Source organism: Cryptomeria japonica, chromosome 6, assembly GCF_030272615.1.
Source record: "Cryptomeria japonica chromosome 6, Sugi_1.0, whole genome shotgun sequence".
NCBI lineage: Eukaryota > Viridiplantae > Streptophyta > Pinopsida > Cupressales > Cupressaceae > Cryptomeria > Cryptomeria japonica.
In genome coordinates, this window is record NC_081410.1 from 40,297,248 (window position 1) to 40,319,525 (window position 22,278).

General features: G+C 35.1%; 1 protein-coding gene across 4 annotated transcripts; it reads right to left on the bottom strand.

Annotated features, from left to right (window-relative positions):
• Nucleotides 1-1,392: 1,392 nt before the first annotated feature.
• LOC131072131 (vacuolar protein sorting-associated protein 32 homolog 2) lies at nt 1,393-21,607 on the bottom strand. Of its 4 annotated transcripts, none has more exons than XM_058008195.2 (7): nt 21,449-21,607; nt 21,029-21,153; nt 8,356-8,455; nt 7,519-7,604; nt 7,279-7,370; nt 2,142-2,256; nt 1,393-2,052 (listed from the first exon to the last, which is right to left on the bottom strand). In XM_058008195.2, the coding sequence occupies exons 2-7, from the start codon at nt 21,098-21,100 to the stop codon at nt 1,846-1,848; spliced, it is 672 nt and encodes a 223-aa protein (XP_057864178.2). In that variant the 5' UTR covers nt 21,101-21,153; nt 21,449-21,607; the 3' UTR covers nt 1,393-1,845. The 4 variants fall into 4 exon arrangements, with proteins under 4 accessions (XP_057864178.2, XP_057864179.2, XP_057864180.2 ...); XM_058008196.2 differs by having other exon boundaries at nt 21,029-21,156; nt 21,449-21,605; XM_058008197.2 differs by having other exon boundaries at nt 21,029-21,156; nt 21,335-21,464.
• Between the last annotated feature and the right edge of the window lie 671 nt (nt 21,608-22,278).

Sequence of the window (22,278 nt, forward strand, 5' to 3'; positions counted from 1 at the left end):
CAGTAGTTGAGTTGTCTTAGTTCATCTCATTTTAGAAATATTTCTGCTTTGGTTGGATTTCATACTATTTTTCTTACAAACTCTGCCCAATTTTTATCATCAGCATCCTTGACAACAGAACACAATTTGTGCAGAATCTTGAGGTAAGATGCTTACCATGGTTTCCAATGAGTTTTCTATGTACTTGACCGGATCAATTTCTATTGTGTTTTATTTCATTTTAAAACAATTCTGTTGTTATCTGTTAAACGAATGCATTGAGTTATGAGGTTTTATCTAGGCCATTATTCTAGCAACAGAGTCAGTGGCTCTTAGATGCCTCCTTCAACTATCACTTATAATAGCTATGGAATGAATTCAAGGGTGATATCATGTGAGTCGTAGGCTTGAGGATTTCTCAGGTCAGTATTCTAGCAACAGAGTTAGTAAGCACATATTATGAATCAGATAATGGTCAGGGGGACTCTTCCAACTACAAAAATTTGACATTTATGTTCCCCAGATAGAAGAAAAATTAAGAATTCTTCCCAACATGCTATTCAAATAAAATAAAGAATTCTTCCCAAGAAAATATCACTGTAAAACATATATTTTTCACAAGTCTGGGCCTATTTTTGTCCCATATCCTGACAATATAGTTTATATTAATGCTCAACTCAAATTTTTGATTATAAGACTAGAAACCTTGCACATGACTATTTCTCTGTTGCTTTCCAAATAATTTATCAAGGCCTTGCCCATTTGGCTTCAACCTCTTTTCTAATTTATTATAGTCCATCCTGGGTCTAATTGGATAAGCATTAGAGAGATTCAACTCTCTAAAGCATTTGCACCAAAAGCCTACTTTAACGAAATATATTTGAATTGAAGGATCTAGATGAGTGCCATTTGTGTTCACAAACCTCAAAATTTTGTTGTTCCTTCATGTATTTGCAAAATAAGACATTGATTAATTCCATTCCATTTAAGCAATTTATTCAAAAATTGTATATCACATGCTTTTCGAACAAGCATGAGTAATCAGGCATAGAAATAAATCTAAAACAAGCTAGGTGAAATAATATATCCATTTTTTAATTCAATAAATCATACATTTCATTTCTCACATCATATAAAAGAAATCAATCATTTTGAACACCTTTGTCTCATCAAATCCCTAGTTTTGTGCATTTCTCTCAACTTCAGGAAACAAACCAAAAATCGCATCTCCATATAGGCTCATTTACACTACACAACATTCCAAACATTGAAGTTAAGTGGTAAGGCACAAGATTGATGTGAAGCATCACCAATTGAACAATAAAAATAAGCACAAAAAATCAACTAAATAATCTGAATGCTCAGGCTGTACAAGACATACTAGATGTCAACTAAAAATGCTGAACAACATAATTGTACAATAACACATGCCAAGGCATCTTGAATGATCTCAGCACTAAAAATGTAAAATACAGCATTCCTTTTTACAAATTTATAAGAGGATGGCACCATGGAAAGTTGTGAGCCAACCATGGTGATCAAATTGTCATCCTCCAACAAAACCTTACGCTCACAGCAACCCAATATGAAACATTACTTCATATTTAAAATAGAAAAATTAAGATCACAATTTTTTTGCATAACCTAACCCACCCCTTGAGAATATATTCATTGGCATTAACCACAATCTTAGTACAATTCATACGTCTGTCTGCTCCAGAAAACATCATTAAATAACAAAAATGTGACAATTATTGAACCCATATTGAACTTCATTAGTAGATTAATGTCCAAATTGAACACTAATAAGCAGATATTATGTATTAAATGTTCTTACAACCTGCTTGTATTGATGGATTGTGACCTTTACATTGCCATCTCTGCCTGCAGAGCGGCAAGCTCATCTTCCTCAGCCGTATTCTGTGGACGCATTTTCTGGGGTGCCGGTTGTGTGGGATGCTTGCCAGCAGGAATATATTGTGCAGGCATTGCTGGGGTGGTTGTGGCAGGCTGCAGCAGTTGCTCCTCCAACTCCGCACCCTCTAATTCTTCAAGCTCAGCTTCTAATTCATCCTGCAAAAGTGAAACCATATTGAAATGGTATATAGTGCAAATTTCTATTTAAAAAATGGAGCTTTTATTAAATCGATGTTTCTGCTTACTTCATCAAAATCTGCAGCTGCACCAATAGGTGTTGACAATGCTTCCTGAATCTGTTTCATGTTCTCAGTTTGTTCGTTGATCTCATCCATTGTCTTGTCCACATCATCAATATTACTGTTTAAACACAATTGTATCATATTATACTATTATTTCAACAACATTCTCTGAGTCTATCACTGATTCGCATCTTCAATATGTCAAACATCCAAGAAAATGTTACCAGTTAACTTTATGTAAAAAAATCCTGGTTGACACTGACAATCTCTCAATTTAACTTATGTTGCAATGACACTGACAATCTCTCAATTTAACCAATATAAGTTGAAAAGGTAACAGATAATAATTTGTGCCGTATTACCAAGAAAACATATATAAGTTGAAAAGCTAACAGAGAATAATTTGTGCAAAATTAAGAAGAAAACCTGAAGTTTCTATATGACATGATAATATTGATAAGTTACAATGCTTGTGTTTTGAACTAAAGGAATCATATTATTGACTGATAAAACCTAAAAAGATCTTAGGATATTTTTGTTTATAAAATTGTAGGGTACAACATTCAACTACGTTTGATGACTACAAATATTTTATTCGGAAACTAATAACTGCTCCCAAGGGGTACATATCACTTCATCTGTGAAAACAAACTTTAGATGAGATTACTGGCACAAATAGTCTCACCTAACTAACATGAGAACCAACAATTAGTGGTACATATTTGGTATGCATATTATGCTGGAAAAACTTAAAATTTATTCTCAAGAACCAACTCTCTCACTAGCAATGGTAACCTTGATATTTTCCAAATTATATGAATAGACAAAACCAGCAATTTATGTAAATGTCTTCTGTGAGAACTGTATTATTGTTTTGAATATCAACCTTTTCAGTATATTTTATAATATGATCAACAACAGAGGTTAACATTTTAAATATGCCTATTGAAGACTTGCCAGAAATCGATCTCAATAAACTACCTACAGTGATTGGTAGATTTGGCACATGGCTTTGTTCTTCTAAATGCCTATGGCACATGCCAGTTGAAAAATACTAGGTGGACAACCCGTCTTGCTCACACTCTCTCCCCTTCCCTTCCCTTCTCTTTCTCATTTAATACACAAATATGCATACACATACATATTCTATATTAAGAGAAGTTTGCCCCAACTTTAATCCAGGAAAGAAAGAAAATTCTTTAGAAAATGAAATAACATCAGATTAACAGAATGTAATTACTTGAAAAGAATGAATCGTATATATATTCCCTGGCCATGCATGCAAGTACATATAAAGAAAGCAGAAATTTTACCATGAGGAAATTTAAAGAAAGCAGAAATTTCACCATACTTTAAAAGAGAAGAATTCCCAATAGATTCTTACTAAAGATATTCAAAATCATCAACAAGAAAGATTCATCCAAAAACACAAACCATGAGTACGATCCTAATCAGGAGGAACCCATACTGATGGCACGAATTTTAAGAAGTCATCGGTACAAATGCGATTAAATGCGATTAACTCATTTCATCGCTACCCATGTCCAGTTCTTTTTGTAAGAGTTTTCAACAGGTGGCTGTATTGCCTTCTGGCATGTTGTGAATGTAATTGTTTAAGATAGTGCTTTTAAAAGTTTTGAATATCTAGCTTCAAGAAAATGAAAATACCATGGCATCTGATAGACAGGGAAATAAAAGCCATCCATTAATCTTGTGATAAACCATTTGTTAAAAATAGAAATGAGGGAATTTAATGAGTCAAAATGAAGTGATGACACTGACGGATATATAGTCAAAAATACTAATTGCAGTTGCTGTTATAATCTAAGTTGCTGGTTCAGGTAGCCGGTACAAGAAAAACATTCTTGCATGCAGCTATATAATATTTATATATATGCAAAAAAATTGAAAATACATTTAATGTATCATACAATAATAATGACATTTGAATTTTTGATAATTTGATACTTCATGGTTAATCAAAAATAGTGATAAAGGTAAAATTAATTGTCAATTAATGTTAAAAAATGCTTTAAATAATAGGCTTTGACTTCCTTTTTTTCAAATCCACACTGTCATCATGGTTGGGAGCAGCCAGGGCATGGCCCTAGGCTGCTCCCATTGTAAGACCAGTATCCAGACCGGTTTGATATGGGACCAGCACCTGAGGGGTATGCCCTGCAACTTAGGTTATAATAAATTGTCCTGTTCGTGAAGGGCAGAATGAATACATGTTTCTGGGAACTCATACTAGCTACCATCTAACATGATTTCCTCAAATCCACTGAAGAAGTTTCAGACGTCTAGCAGTAAGAATCCTGTCAATGTTACCATGGTCACTTCAACTGGTATCTAAACTAGAAGATTTGAGTTTTGCAGTATGAACTTAAATCATGATCACACAAATCAAGTTTGATCCGCATTTTTTGGACAGGATTTATCTGATTCAATATGGATTCCAAGTGTGATCGAAAATTTACTCAATTTTGCTTAAAATTCAGATTTCTGATTTCTTTTGACCTCCAGAATGAATAAAATTTTCCAAACCTGGTAACTATGATGTGAATACACTATTAGCTGCTCCCTTTAGCAAAATATGAAGCCTAAATGTTATTTCTTGATAGTGTGCTGCTCAATCTAAATGAATTAAAGGCACCTATCTGTTCGGTCTGCATGTTGAATTTAGTGATTAACGTTCAAAAAACTTGAATATATGCCTTTCTATAACCAAAGTCGTCTTTAAAAAAGGAGTTATGACTACGTATTGTAACGGATGAATGCATATGTTCATTAAAGATTACTTGGGAATTCTTTGACTTTTGAACTGATCTCTTAAAAACCAAACATATCTAATTAGAAGCACTATTTCAGAGCCTGATGTATCATTGTCTTGGGCCTTACCCATTCTTTAGCAGACACCAGCACAGGGGTCCAAGATTAAAAAACCAGAGTGAGCTAGGATCAGAAAGTAGGAAAGCCACAGAAGAAAAATGAAGAGTGATGCATAGATCTGATATGCAATGGCCTCATAACATCCAGAGAGGAGCTGATAGAGGGCTATGATGTGGAGTAGTATGAAGGTAGACTTGATAATACGAATATTTGAAGGCTCTAGTAAACAGATAAAAAATGGCGGGAAAGGAGGTGAAACAGGGTAAACCACAATCAGTGTAAGTAATACAGAACCTGCTTTAAGCATGTGTCTGCATATCCTGGCCACTACCAGTATCCAGGCCAACGTTAACTAAACAAAATACTGGACACTGCTAGTATGGCAGGTTCAAATGAGCCCCTACATAGCGATCATTTAGACCTATATATATATATGTTAAAATTTTGTTGTCTTTACAGTTTTGTTAGAGGAGATTTTAATTAAAAATATGCTGGATTCTGCAGTTTAGTGGATATTTCAGTGAACCAGTGTAATGTCCCCACTTGGGATTTCCCTTAATTTAAACCTGAGACATCCATTCTAACCACAAATTAGAATACTAATATATTAATAAATACAATTTTATCAGAATTAGATATATTTTACTATAAAATTCTGAGATTAGTTCGAATAATGGAACTTATCTTGATCAGCTTTCCGGATTTTGACAAGTGAGGATATGTAATGACTGATAAAGTTAATGATACCAGCAGTTCTGAAGGTGTCATTCATTGATATGAGTATGCAATTTGTGTCTATGACTGATTTTGTAATGGCAACTGTACTGTCGTGGTTTGTGTTGTAGTTCTTTGTCACTATGCTATGTATATACTGCCATCCCTGACACCAGTCCATGTATTCATGTGATCTGGTTTACTGACTCTGTGCATATAGAACCACCCAACTGGGCAATGATGATGTTGTTCTTCCGGTTTTCTGTCCATAAGTATATATAACCACTTTATACCAAAATGTGAATGAACAACTCAGCTCATCCCCATGCATACCACTAAGAACAAAGATGTTACTGTTTGTAACATAATAACAGTTCTGATCTTATCAATCCATGGTGATGTTATTGGATGCTTTGATTCCTTTCCTTTATATCTCTCAATGTGAGGGAGAGGTCACACCACTTCATCATGTATACCCTTTGGCAAGAGACACGCCCTTTCACCATTAGCACCCTTTGAAAGAGTGCAACTCTTCATTATTTCTGCCCTTTGAAAGGGACACAACCTCTAATTATCAGATCTGCACTTATTATTTAAAGCAGATCTGCACCTCTCATTTTCAAATTATTCCCCCTCTCAAATGAGGTTCTCTTCTCCCTTTTATATCTCATTGTTGAGGGAGTCACAACTTTTCCTTTCATGTCTTTTGACTTTTCATTAACTTAATTAATTTATAATTAATCATATTTAATTGTATTTAATTATATTACTTTATATTTTAATTTAATTTTAAATATTTTAATTTTATTATTATCATTTATTATTAAATTTTATTTCAAAGTGAGGACATTACAACCGGTGTTAGCTGAAGCCTGAAACTTAGGGATGAGAAGAAAGTGGACCTAACAGTTTCAATGTGAGGCTGTTCTTATGTAATGCACTGGCCCAATAATGTCCATAAAGGATCTTATAGAAAGCTTTGACCTGGAGGAAGATAGAGGTGAGCCTGATAATGCGCACATTTGAAGGTTGTACGAAACATATAAAAAATTAGTAGGACAGGATCTTAAGTCAAAACAATCACAATAAAGTAGAAGCAATGCACAACCTGCTCCAAGTCTGCCTGCATATCTGGCCACTGCAAGTATCCAGGTCAATATGATCTTCAGAAAACACCAAAGACTGCTGGGACAGCAGGTTCAAAACAGCCTTTGGATAACTATCACTTAGGCTTGTAGATGTTTAATTTTATTGTGTTTTGATAGAGGAGCTTTCAATTGAAAATCTGTAGGCATCTGCAGTTTAGTACCCACCTCAGCGAGTGGGTTTTAGCTGATGGGAAGCAAGTGAACTTGACAGTTTCGATGAGACTGTAATTTCAAAATGCAAGGAAAAACAATTCGTATCTAGTTTTATTTACTACAATCTTGCCAATGTAATTAAGCCACTTTTCCTTTTTATTGGTGATACAGAGATACCCTGTAAAACCCTGCAAAAATTTAAAAACAGCAATATTTAGCATAAAATCACTTACGTTGCCTTTTGCATTGCTTTCATGGCTGATGCTCCAGTCCGCAATGCATCAACAGTTTCTGTTGTAGCTTTTGCACCTTCCAACATGATCATCTGAATAGGTTCACCATTCAACAGTTACACAACTGAAATGAAATTCATGAGAACCTGTATCTTCTAGACTTCTGTATTATTTTATGAAATAAAATTCACTTTCTATATTGTATAAAATTTAACAATTTATTTAGTAACCAAAGATCACCTGATCATGAATTCTTAACTGGAAATTGCCAAGCTGCTCAACTTGCACTTCATAAAGCCGCTTTCTCTTCAAGCATTGTATTGCCGCTGTAGACAATAATTAGCAATCTTAATGTGCTTGAAGATATTCCTAAAAAGTTATCAAGGAGAATCTATGGCAGTAAAAGAAAAAACTGTCAAATTCTCAATTTTCTAAGCCAATATGAGATGTGTTATTTCAAAAATAAAAGGATGTCAAACATGTCAGTACTCATCAGTTATAAAAAAATTCATAAAAATCTTCCATGACTAAATTTCTAAAGGATCATGTATAATCTTGATAGCATGATTATTCACTATTTTTATAAAATCAAGTAAATTCTTCTCGCATTTGCTGGTTCATTGGAATGATGTGAAGCAGCCAATAGATTCATATTATCAGAGTCATACGACAAGGTTTCATGCAGCATGCCATAGATCTAAAGAGCCTCATCAATTTGACAAATTATTAGCCTTATCCTAAACTTGTCTCTACTTTGTCAGATAAATGAAAAGATGATATCGGTAAATAAAATGATTGAAATGCCAAAAAAATTGCATTTGGTAACTCCACTTTTGTTCTGCAAGTTTCCCTCTAATCAGAAAAAGACCTATAAATATTTATCAGGAAGAATGGAAAACTACTCTTCAATCCTAAAAATATGCAGTTATCTGTAAAAGGCACAAGAAGATGATCAGATATAATCATACTAAGTGCCAATCATTTCCATAGAAGATAGCCAGTATAAAGTGCACCTTCTGCTAGAGAAACATATACTTTCACAGAACTCACATTGAAGATTGTTCATTTATTAAATACCTCTCTTATTCTTTGCACGAGTGAATTCTTTGGCCTTTTCCACCTCTCCTTGAATCTTCTTTTGCAGTACTTTTTCCTTCTTCTCGAGCATCTCCAGAGTCTTAAAAATTCAATAGTGCAATAAGTCAACTGATCTTCAAGGCCTCCAGCCTTCTATGTACATTTAGAAACTATAATATGAATAAATATGCAATTTGGCTATGTAGAAGGAAACAAACAATTCTGTATACATCCACCATTTAAAATTATAAATATCAATAAAGAAGGCCATCTTTTTCTCTTCATATATTGTCTATGACACAAGCAAAAAATTATTTGTCCCTACCAAGTAAAACGAAGAGAATATGGAAAAGGTAAATCAAAGGATCAAGAAATTCACAACTGACGTTTTTTGTCATTCAATCACAATGTTAGAATTCCTGTATTAATAAATATTATGTTAGGATTAGATGGTAACCTTGACCTGACATTCCCTGAACTTTCAAGCTGCAGCATCTGTAGGAACACAAAATTAGAATTATATAATGGTCAACCTTCCATTGGTTTTGTGATTGGTGATTCCTAACCAAATGTTCTTTACTACAACACATAATTAGATGGTAATCAAGCCCTCAAACCATAGTTGAACTACTCGCGACTCGGCTCGACTCGCCAAGCCCCTAAGAAAAAAACTCGGCGAAAACTCGGGAAAAACTCGGCAACGTAAAAACACGCTTAATTTTAATAAAAAATGCATTTTTTTGCAAAATTTAATGAGAAGATGCATCCAATGAGTCAATAAATGATAACACAAAAGAAACAAGCTGATTCTAGATATATTTAAATGCAAAGTGTCTACAAAATCACATCCTCATGAGAAATGCTGATGGCTGGAAGCAAAATAGTAAATAGTTTTTGTAAAACCAAAAGTAAATACAACTTCCTCTTCCCAGCTCTAGCTAAAAGAGCCTAAAACTAGTTTCAAACTTCAATCATATTTGAAATTTCATCATCCATACTTATAGTTTCAAACTTTCAACTCTAAAATGTATAATACCAGGATTTCTTCAATGCTAATTATGTTGTTATATGGAGCCTAATCAGACTCGGAGGTTAAATTTTCCCTACTTCCATCAGCACAGTTTCCCCCTATATTTTTTGATGAGGGTTTGGGGGCAGCGCCCCCAAGTTGGGGCCAAGGGGCATCACCGAAGGATCCTGAAATTTGACTAAGTCTGGAAAATTGAAGAATCCTCCAAAAACTAGATTTTGCATTATAACTCCTGGAGGTCCGAAACCACTCTCAAACATCCTGACAGTATATATGGAATATAACTTAAAGTATAAGACTTATACTTAAATGTTAAATTCCATATATGAATCCTGACGAACAGACCAAAAAACTCGGCGATTACTTGAGGGCATAGTGGGCTCTCAGCGTGGCCCTTCCAAGTGAGTTTCCCCCTTCTCAGCCCAAAACCATATCGAAAAACAAAAAATGCATGTATTTTTTGCCATTTTCTGTTGTTATGCTAACGCAGGCGAGTTTAACTCGCCGAGTTTTTGGCAAAAACTCGGTGAGTTTTCATAGCGAGTAGAAGTCATTACTACTCGCCAGGTCCAAAAACTCGGCGAGTTTTTGTCACTCGCCGAGTTTTCGGCGAGTGTGCCATCTATGCCTCAAACTATGAAATGCAAATAGAGGGATACAGTTGTACCAACCAAAATCTTGGTGTTTCTTCTTCTCAACTTGTACCTTGTGTTGTATTATTCAGCTATTTTTAATGAAAAATTAAATTATTAAATATTGCACTCTACAACCACAGATATAAGATATCAAAACGTGAAAAGGTCATTGCATCAAACTAATCCCATAAATGAATCCCAAGAGATCACATTCTATAAACTGCCTTTCCAACCTCTGTATCATTCCATTCAAAATTCCCATAGTGTCTTTTGCCTAGGAGAAAGCATAATGGTATTGAATAAAGAACACCTCCAACAGACTCTTCGGTGTAAATAAATAGTTTGAAATATTCACATGAAAGTAAATACAACAAAACAAGTCTAACAGTGTAGCAATATCAAACGGATCCCGGCCTCAAATGGGAAGAACAAGCTGAACATTGATGGTGTAGATATGGGTAATAAAAAATTTTCAGGAATTGGCTGTATTATGAGGGACTTAAGTGGACAAATGATGTGATTGTTTCACAGAATTATAATGAAGTAGAGGCACGAGGACATCTATTAGGCCTTTAAGCATGTATAAGAAGTGAAATTCAGAATATTATCATAGAGGGTGACTCCATGGTCATCATAAATGCCATAAGTATGAGAACGCCACTTGTTGGAAACGAAAAACCATTATGGAACAAGTGTGGCCAATCATAACATTGTTAAATACATATTTGGTGATAGGGAAGGTAACAAATTTGATGATGCCTTCGCAAATTATACCAAAAATCATACGCATAATGAAATCATCAGCCAAAGGATTTCCACATAGGAGGATTTGAGTGAATAAACACTTAATTGAAAATCAAGCTGAAGGTAATTTAATAAAACCATATAAAGGATCTCTCCTTTATTCATTCTAAGGCGGACTGAGCTATCATCCCCATATATATTTTGAATGGAATCAATCAATAACTGCCATCATGATCCGGGATATTGAATGTTCTGGCAATTTAGGCAAAGACAGAAATGCAGATTGACAGCACACCTTTGATTTAGAATGAACTGGGTGATGTCCAGACCTGGTTCAGGTGGTGCGTGTAAAAAGATCAAGGAGAAATACAGTACAGGCCGGAAAAGTTCTCTCTGTCACAAGCCTCAAAGAGGGCTATGAATGTAAATTTAGCAATGAATTTTTTAATTCACCTCGAGTTAGGCAAATGGGAGGTGCCAAACATGACAAAATACAATTTGGAATGATAAAAGGAAGTTTTTTTGTAGGATCACCTATGGTTGAGAGTGCCATATACAAGGTGTTTGGGAATGAATTGTTAATGGAGTTTCCACAGCATAGACTTAACAGCAATGTGGCACCCATTTTCCTATTGAATCTTATGGATATATTGAGAGAAAACAGGATGGAAAAGGCATTGGCTGAAGCATACTTACAGGATATTTAGATCCCACACAACAAACTAAGCAACAAAATCAGCAGCTATGATATAGAAGCAGAGGAAGTGGATGTAGGTGGATGATTCTCTTTTGACATTCTTGCATCTTCTGGGGAAGCAAACTGTGTATGGTGTGCAGCCAGCAACAGTCTGACTGATGGATCTTTGAAAGATTTTAGCGACATGCTGAATTGCCAAGGAAATGTTCTTGGAAGCAAATTGCAAGAGTGAATAAAAAGGGTGATCAATGTCATTTCATTTCTGCTATGCAAAGTCAACATTCAACAAGGAGGAAAGAAGGAAAAGGAGGGCATAATATATATCAGTTCCAGTGACAGACAGCAATTAGCATCATCGGTATAGGTGCAATGTGAAGATATGTTAGACAATAACAGATAGGTTGATGATGCATACTCAATGAATATCACGCTTTATTTGTCAACTATCAAAATATACAACAAAATAAGCACTATAATGTAGCTCATGTTTTACCTGGTTTGTTGTCATATTCAATATTAAACAAGATAAGTTATGCAATATTACGTGAAAGATTCTTATGTCATGCCTATCTGTATAAATAAAAATAACAGAACCATCTATGGAAATAAAACTTCAAAAAAGGTGACCCAGTGTTTTGATGGAAACAATTACTTCAATTTTGTATTGACAAAACTAAGATCAGTTGCTCACTAAGACTCAACAAAGAAGCCTTTGCTTCTGTCTTCTCTGGATGTGTTGCTATTCCAAAAATACATTATCATCAACTACAACAAGAAAACTATAATAATGAAAATGAGGTCAAAGGGTCCAAATCCCCCAATTCAGCTAGAAATAGGCTTGCAGGGCACACACCATATCTTTCTTTTGCTTCAGAACTTGTTGATTTTCCCAGGTTTTATTGGATGTATTTTAATGTATATATCTGATTCAATCTGATACTTGCATTCTTGGAATTCAATCTGTTCTCAAATTGAATAACATTATACTCTATATATTCCTTTGGAGAGGCATGTCCTTGAACGGACATGTCTCTCCTTTAATTATAATAATTTAATCAATATTATAATGTTTCATCAATCAATTATTAATTTAGAATAATATAATAGATTAATATTGAATATTAAATTTTATATGATTAATATTATTATTAATCAACATATATTATATGTATTCTAAATGATCATTCGACTGAAGCTACAAACATTAACAGAACTTGAAACCCATATCATATTCAGAGCAATTTCTTGGCCTTAATGCTAGACATAGGCTGGCAGGACAACAGCATTATAAATTTCTGTCATGCCTCCAACAAAGGTCACACACACACACACACCAAATTTAGCAGTGACGATCACCCTAACACAACCACTTTAATAAGGGGAATGTGCCTAGTAAGGCTTGAACCCATATAATATTCATAGCAATTTCTTGGCCTTGCCTTTAGAAATAGGTTGGCAGTACAACAGCATTATAAACTTATGCTATGGCTCCAATAAAGGTTACCAAATATAGTGGCTATATACATCCCCACCAGTATTTTATGTGATAACAAGAAAACTTCAAAAAATGGCACAAAATGATCAACAAAAGGTTGAAAATCCAAAACAATTAATTATCCAGTAGATTATCATTTTATGTTGCAAACAAGTAAAGGGCATTTAAGCTAAATGTTGGGTATGAAGGCTGCAATTATGTCATGGCATAACATCAGATATAAAAGTTACAACTTGAATACTGATTATTATATTCATGGTCATTCCACAAGAAAAAGACATTTGGAACAATGCACATGAAGAGTAGGAATAATGTTCAATATCATAAAGTTATAACAATTGAAACATTGATGGAAAAATGGAGAGGTGCTTTCTTCTCAGCGGAGGGGACATCAGAGGGTATTGGAATCGTATGGAATCCTAAAGGTATCCCTGGAAATAATCCAGGAAAAAAAGTAATGGCAATTCTGCAATGTAACTTTTATGCCACGAAATGTAACATTCTTTCTGTTCAACATTTATAGCCTAGTTGGTTTGCAGCAGAAAAAGATAGTGTAGGGTCATTTGATTGAAATCTTACAACAATAGCAAAACGAAACATGTATCATTGGGGGAGACTTCAATGCAATAGCAAGCAACGTAGAAAAACAGGGTGGCACCCCTAAAAGTACACAGCAACTTGAGGGTTTCCAGAATTTTATCAGTGACAACTCTCTTACAGACATCATAACAACAAATGGTGTTTAAACATAGTCAAACAGGAGGAAGGAGAGTTTTTTTGTGTGAGAAAGATTGGACAGATTTCTACAGAGTAGCAATTCAGCCAGTGTCCCCCTCATCAGCAAAACTGAAATCCTACCTCTAAGTGGGTCTGACCATTCCCCTGTTCAACTCTCCTTTAAATCTGATTTCTATCCGGTTATCTGTCCTTTCAAATTTGAGAAAATGTGGCTGTGGGATCCCAAACAGGAAACAAAACTGCAGAATGGTTGAATCAGACCTCTAGCATAAATGGAACAAAATCATTCAAGGTCTTCAAGAAGCTTTCTCACCTAAAGACCAGACTTAAAGAATGGAACAGGACCCCTTTCAAGAACATCTTTGAAGAAAAGGAAAAATTAGAAGAGCAGTTGGCAGAACCGAATGAAATAATTATCAAAGGAGGTGTGTACCAAGATACATATATTAAAGAAAAGGAACTCAAAGCTAAATATGTGGAGGTGCTCCTTAGAGAAAAACTTTACTGGAAACAGAAAATGAGGGAAAACTGGCTCAAAGACGGGGATGGGAACACAAAATACTTTCAAAATGCTACAAAAGCCAAGAGGAACATAAATAAAATCACATCCATCAAGAATAGAGAGGCAAAGGTAGAATCTTTGGAGGAAATTGGGAATATAGCTGAGGATCATTTCAAGGACCTACTAAATAGTCACATAGAAATCAATTCAAGGATGCAGGAAGAAGTTCTCAGACACATTCCTAGACTAATCACACCAGAACAGAATAAGCTTTTAAACTGTCCTTCATCAGAGAAAGAGGTGAGATCTACTGCCTTCCAGTTAAATGATGACAATTCTCCTGGTCTGGATGGTTTTCCTGCCTGTTTTATCCATAAATTTGGGCACATTGTTGGATCAGACGTACATCAGGTGATTGAAGATGCTAAAAGAAAATCAATAATGCTTAGGGACTGGAACAACACTCATTGCCCTCATCCCCAAAAAGGCTCAGGTAGAAGTTATGGATGATTTCGGATCCGTTTCCATTTGTAATGTTGTTTACAAAATAGCATCTAAAGCAATAGGCAATAAACTGAAAGTGCTACTCAGATGAGCAGACCGGATTCACCCCGGGTAAGTCAATAACAGAAGGTATTGTAGTTGCCCATGAGGCAATCCACAAAATCAGAAAGGCAAGATCTGAGAGGATGATTATTAAGGTTGACATCAAGAAAGCTTATGATTTAGTAAAAAGAGATTTCCTCATAAAAGTAATGAACCACTGGAAATACATCCAGGGCAATAACACTAACACTATCTCATTAGATTATTGCTGAAACACTTAAGAGTAGAAATGCACAAAATGAGGCAGATTTAGCAAAAATCACAATGTGCCATTAGTGCATTCTTGAAATGAAACTATAAAGATTTACAAACACATTTTCTTGAATAGTCTAACACATATAGCCCTTGAAACAGTTAGTCTGAGGTTAAATCAACACTTGGACATAATTCCTGACACCTGAGATTCAACTTAAAACATGTGCATAAATGTAGCCAAACACCCTTAGAAAGATGGGTGAACATAAATAGTCAGATACATAAAAACAACCGAGTGTCCAAACTGAAATGTCAGTCCAATGAGATCAGATTATTCACTATTAAGAGAAATGGCTGAGATATAAATTAAACTTGAAGCAACAGCATTGATATCAAAATGCATAAATACAACAAAAAAGAACCTAGTGGAAAACATTCAAGAGCCTGAACCTACTGTTTGGAAAATAACGCTTCTATAGAATGGCTTACAAGCTCATACTATTTGGGAACATCCATAGAACATAAAGTTCAAGCAACTAGAGGAGGGAAATATTACACACTAGAGTGTTACTGAAATTCCGCCCAATGCTATCCAACCCATAGAGCCTACTGAACAATATGCTTTTTGAAGTGAGTAGGGTGGGTTTAAATGATCTAAGGTCAGTAACAACAACCAATCCACCTACCTCTGCCGACTCCAAAAATGCATATTATAGCATTCAACAAGCAGTCCCTAGGATCGTTAGTAGATTAAAGATTCCAGCATGCCTTCAAATTACTTGAGGTCAAGCTACCAGAAAGTAATCGTTGCTTGTCGAGAGTATGTGCAACTTCAAATATCTTGTTGGTCACATAGAGTTTGTGGTCGTATCCTTCAATGTGATTAATGCTTGGGCTACTTTCCAATTCATGCAAATAAAGGATCTCGTGTTCAGATGAAGTACCTAAAACTGACCATTGGGATTCTAAAGCAGCAAGCTCTATTTGTTAAAGAATTTAAGTGTGAGATGAGGCATAGAGATTATATACCTTGACTATATCACTATTGCTCAAGGCATGCAGGTGGACAAGAGAAGAATTCAAGTTCTTCTATTTTGTGCATTCTCTAAGGAGATTTATCAGCACTAGCGATGCCATTTTAAACAGGCAACAGGCAAGTAACTCTAGTTACAGAAATAAAAGATTACTTCTCACAATCAAACAATTAAAAAATAGACTCACCAAAGGTTAAATATAAAAAGTGGCTCGGGGTTGGCCTTCTCATGGATGTCTATTCAATAGGAAATCAGTAAGTCGTGAAAGAGCCCATAATCACTTGTAACAGAATTATAAACTTGCTACTTTTAACAAGTTTCAAACAATCCTCATCCAACCCGACTTAACCTTTATTCTAATCAACTTCCCATTACAAGCCATGAGGTATCTTTCCTATTATAATAAGATTTTATAATGAGCACTACATTACAGGTCTAACCATCAAAAAGATGTGTATTCACCACATTAAAGTCGATCAAGGATTTAATCTTCTCCATTGGAAATAATTTGTGAATTAAGCTTAGCAGTTAATGCAAGCTCACTTTACAATTTTGAGACATTAGGTTGCCTTGTGAGCATGTATCAAGTAATGCATCAATCTTCTTACCCTTGAATTGTATCTTGATACAGAATAATTTAGTGAGTTCTTTTCCATCCTGAGAGCTTTCACCCACTATGCATGTAGCCTTACATATCACAAGACAAGCATCAATAGAAAGCAACACAATTAAGGCCATAGATTTGTGTCATGCTTCTGATCGTCATCTTAATATGTGGAAAGATTGCTTGAAGAAATCTGAAATATCCATGATATTGTGCAACACAGGGCCAACCAAATCAGTTTCTTGAAAATACCATTGATGCTATTACAAGATGACCTTGTTCCTTCTCTCAGAAAGTTAAGAAAAAATTTGTCTTAAAATTATAAACCTTTTAAATTTTCAATGCCTTGGTTAAATTGACACCTTGTGATAACATCAGAGTAGTGCAGCAGAAGCGAATTGTGTAATAGATTTTCATAAAAAGAAAGCTAGAAGATGCGAAGACCAATCCGTTTTGTTTGAGTCGTCAACTTAATCATCACAACAAGCAATCTTGGGAATTGTTTGAGGAGTCAACTTAATCATCACAACAAGCAATCTGGGGTAGGGCAGGCTGGAATTAGGGCTTTCTAAAGACGAATAGCAGCATTATGAAGCCTGAGTGATTAAATGAAAGGAGGGCTGACAAAGAATATAAATTTAGTGTTGACCCAGAATTAAAGAGATTAAAAGGTATTAAATAACAATAGTAATGTAACTAATGATCCAACCAGGAGTATCCCAGGTCGCAGCATTCATTAATTATAAAATCTTACCCTTAATCCAGCAAAGGAAACACTAAGGGCAGTGGGTGTCATGAGAGGGCAGGGGGTGTAATCAAGGCAGCAGTTCACTTTGAGAGGTCACATCCCTTCAAAGTGAAAGGGTATAAACCCCACCTCCACATGAATATATAAATGGGAGAACAATTCATTGGGAGAAGGCATCCCATAAAGAATCAAAATTGGAAAGGAATGAAATAGACATTTGATTGGAATCTTGAAATATAATATAAAAAGCAGAAATCTGATTTATGGCTATCAACCTTAATTTAGAAGTTGTATAAGATATGAATTTAGGAATGAATTAATTATTCCTTGCTGAAATTATATAGTGATAATTAGTAAGTAATTGCATTATTTTTCAATTAGAGTATTGTTTCCCAATTTTAAGTAAAATTAATTATATTTCTATTTGATAAATATGTTATAATATATTGATACAGTCAAACTATTTTATATTGGTTAGAAATGGTTGCAAAACAGAGGAAGGCCAATCAAACTTTCCAAGTTCACGAGGGGTGAAGACCCAACCTATCTTTCATCAAGTACAGCACCCCAATATGGAGGGCTCGTGGGCCAGGAGGTGTATGTGTGCTCCTGGGCTTGGTGGAGGGAGGTAATCTTCATACTATTATCAACCACGTCACCCCAAGACGGAGCAATCGTGGACTAGGAGGCTGATTGGTGCTCCTAGGCTTGATCGAGGAGGATGGAGCGCCTCCAAGGTGAACCTCAGATGGAGTGGACCATTTTCCACTCTCATGCTCTCACATTACAAGGATAAATATCCTTGAGATTGCGATTTCCAATGTTTCTATCTAATTCCTAATATGGTTACTATAGGAATATGCCTTGGATGATTATTAATGAAATTGATTATGTATGCATTTATATGATGTTGGATTCCTAACCCTTATAAAAATAGTTGGCCAAATGGATTACATTTCAAATGTTGACTAACATGATTGCAGGATCTAAACCAGGATTTATCTTGTTAAAGACATTTCAATTGGTAAATATATACTCTTAATTGTATTACAATTCTTATTTTAATTAAATTTGTGGTTTTAGGGCAAAATATCAGAATATCCCCAGAAGGGACATTACACTATGGCACCAATAATGAATCCGAAATGCAAGCTGTGTGGTATGGGCTAAATGAGGATTTTAAAATAGAACTTAAAACAATCATAATTGAGGGAAAATTCCTTCTCACAATTAACGCCCTCAGGACAGGAAAAACATGTGATTGGAAGCTAAATAATATACTAAGTAGCTGCTTAAACCTTCTAAAAGAATATGAAGACTTCAAGGTGTGCCATGTGTACAGGTAAATCAATAAGAAAGTAGACACATTAGAAAACTAGGCTACCAATGTGGCAGACAATTTGAATAACTAAGTGTGATTGCAAAGCACGTGATGTCATCGAGCAAGAACAGGACTCTTAATGATTCTTATGCATTGTCCACAATAATTATTTATTTCAGCCATGTGAAATTCACCCATCGGACTGGCTATCTTGGTGGGATGATTTGGGCCTGAGTGTAATAATTAAGAGGCACAAGCTGAGCCCTTCAAATGGAGAAGAAACTTAATACACATTGATATCATCACTTTCCTGTTAAAATGATGGAGCCAATGGCGTGCTTATGGGCAAAGAGGAGGCAAATTGAATTCAATTGGGTGATTATAGACGTGCGACTCAAGAAGATCCATAAAACAAACTCTTCAATTGTGCTGGAGGCAATTAGAATGGTTCTAGATGGCAAGGTACAGAATTAATACGTTTATCTCATCACAATTTGTAGCTGTAATGTTGGATTTGGGGGAGGAAAAGGCTCTGGTTGTGAAGATGGCTGAGGGTCTCATATGCCCTAAATGGAGGGTAAGGCTCAAACCATTTCTGGGGCAGGTGATATTGCATTTAGGCATACAAAGTAATGTGGACTGGTCAGCAGTTTACCCAAATTACAACTGCTCATGGGTTCCTTTCGTGATAGAGGCAATTGTTGACAATGTGGAAAAGCATCATGCTCAGGCTCACAGAGATTTAGACTTCCTGATCACCACTATGAGTGCAGCAGATCCGGACCACAGCGACTGGTCGTTTGCTTTCACTGCAGATTCAGAGTCTGAAGATGACAAGAGCAGTGAGGAGACTGAGAAAGTTAAAGCTTAGCTTTTAGAACAGTTAATGGATAGTAGAAATATATGCTCTCGGGAGATACCACATGTAGCTGTTCTTAGAGCATTTTGTAATCTATCGGAAAAACTATGTAATCTTGTGAAGACAATGTTATCGGAAAAACTATGTAATCTTGTGAAGACAATGCAATGGCCCTCCTCTGGAATAGCCAGATTTTGTAAATGTTTCTCCTCTTTCAATATATTGGAGTATGGCTCCCTAAGCCTGCTTACAGACCAAAAAAAAGTTCTGTTTTTCATCGTTCACAATTCTTTTTATTAAATAACACATATTTTTTAGACACGCAATTTACCATAATATTTCTATATTTATTATACTTTTTCGATGGGCCATTGTTGTCCATACTTGAAGCCCACCATTTAAAAACCTTACCTATATAAGTTTTTACGTTACTTCTGATAGTGGATTATGGCTAGAGTGATCTAAAGAAGAAAGCCATTTCACCACATTCCAGGCATGTGTTCCGATTCCAATGCCTCCCCACGCCCATCTGCTCATGACTTGGCAATCAAAACAGAGATTAACATGGAACAGAATCCAATCATACGTGTATCCGACTTATACTGTACAGCTTATGAACTACATCACGCAGGAAATTATAACCTGCTAGAGAACACTGCTTGCCAGAAATGTCGATACTGTGGAGATGAGGAATGCTGAAATATTATCCAGATTCCAGGGACTTTCACCACAAACCCAGCTTCCAGATTGGCAAGTCTTTCAATGCACGTAATGTCTTATATCCAATCTACTTTAGGACATGCGACCAATAGATTGAACTGAGTTCCATTATTTATCAACTAATTTAAGTTTTGGTCTCAGACTGCACCCCATGCAATAACTAGGAGTAGAACATTTTTAACCAAAAATTTCAGTTTCAAGTCTCAACAGGACCTTGCAGGATGATGTAGGAAACTGGACAACAAAAAAACTAATTGATTTTGCAAGCAACAATCCTCAATCTTTGTCAATTGAATAAGCTCAAATGGGAAACCAACGGAGCTTTCATAGCAGAGCCCCAGATCAAAATCCCCCAATGGTATGTTCGAGTGTGAAATAGTGTAGCATAGCGCTCTAAATTTTAGGGGCTGCATAACTCAAAGCGAATAGGCCAGTTGTGAGTGAGTCTCGGATAAATTTGACAGAGAACATAAATACTCATCGATCTTTAGCATCTTATCCATAGATTTCCCACAATTGGATAAATTCCCAATCAGAAAACTAATCCTCTATCCTACAACTTGGATTTGACCACTAATCAAAATTAAGACTCTCAAATTCGCTATCATCTAACCCCTATCACCTAACTGAAAGTGCCCTTAATTTATCATGCATAATTGAATGGCTATACTTCCAAATAGATTGAAGTTATCATGCATAAGACAATTAGATCATAAAAACTTGAGACGGGTTATAATTTCAATACCTCGTTGAGTTTGTCGAGAGTTGAAAGAGTACTAGTGTCCTGCTTGGGACGCCCAAAAATCCTGCTGAACATTTTGATAATTCCTTATATCACAGCCTCCTTTCAATAAAGAACGAATCCGGCTTCTACTGCACAAAAAATTAAATTGAAAATAAGAAATAAAAACCCTCTTCTACAAATCAATTGGTGAAGAAAACTCCTTGAAATACAAAAGACCTCAATATCATTAAATCGCTACCATAAACGATGAATAAATCGGAGAATTAAACAACCCTGAAAACAAAGAGACCCCATTAAATCGCTTACATAAACGATAATTAATGGGTTAATACAAAAGATTGAAATGGAAGAGTTTTATTTAGAATATTAGATCGGTCTCCATTATCCATGAAATGGAGAAAAAAAATCAGCAGTGCTTGCCTTGGAAATAAATTGGACCGTGAAAATACAAGGGAGGGAAATTGTGAAGAAAAAAGACGCTCTCCGCGTGAGCGCAGTGTGCAATCGACGGAAAATCTATCTAGGCATATGACTTCAGAGAATAATTGTCAACCAACTATTTACGCTCTTTCCTTTTTTATATTTATTTCTAGATATTTAGAATTTTTACATATATCCAGCCATCTGCCACTTTTTATAGAATTTAATTTGTTCGTTCAAACGCAAAAAGTAGTTGATGTACGATATAGGTAGATTGCTTTTTTATTCTTTTTTTTTCCTTTTTTCACTTATATTAGAGAGGCTATTTCCACGCAATGCAACAAAAATACAAATGGGAAAAAAATTACAAATGGCAGTGATTTGTATTAAAAGTTGGTGCACAATTTGAGATTTTTAAGAATTTGTTTTGAGTCTTGGATTCATTTATTTTAATTTTAGATGTACAAATTATTTGATTTGGATATATAAATGATTTTAAATCAATTGGATTCAAATTCAAATTTCGAGTTGACTATACTCTTTCCATTTTATTATTTTATGCTAACAAAATGCATGAAACATTTTTATTTATGAACCTTGGAGTTGTAATTAGAGGGATAAGCATAATTCATTTAAAAATTATGTAGCACTCATGATTCACGAGAGGGTCTCGTAGCTATAATCATTCAAGTATTTATTAGTGTAATCCTTACTTGTACCGTGATTTAAGAAATTTGTTACATGTTTAGTTCTTGTCTTCAATTGTTCTATTCATTAATTATCCCTATCAAGTATAAAATCCTAATCACGCGACCATTTTTATGTGGGGA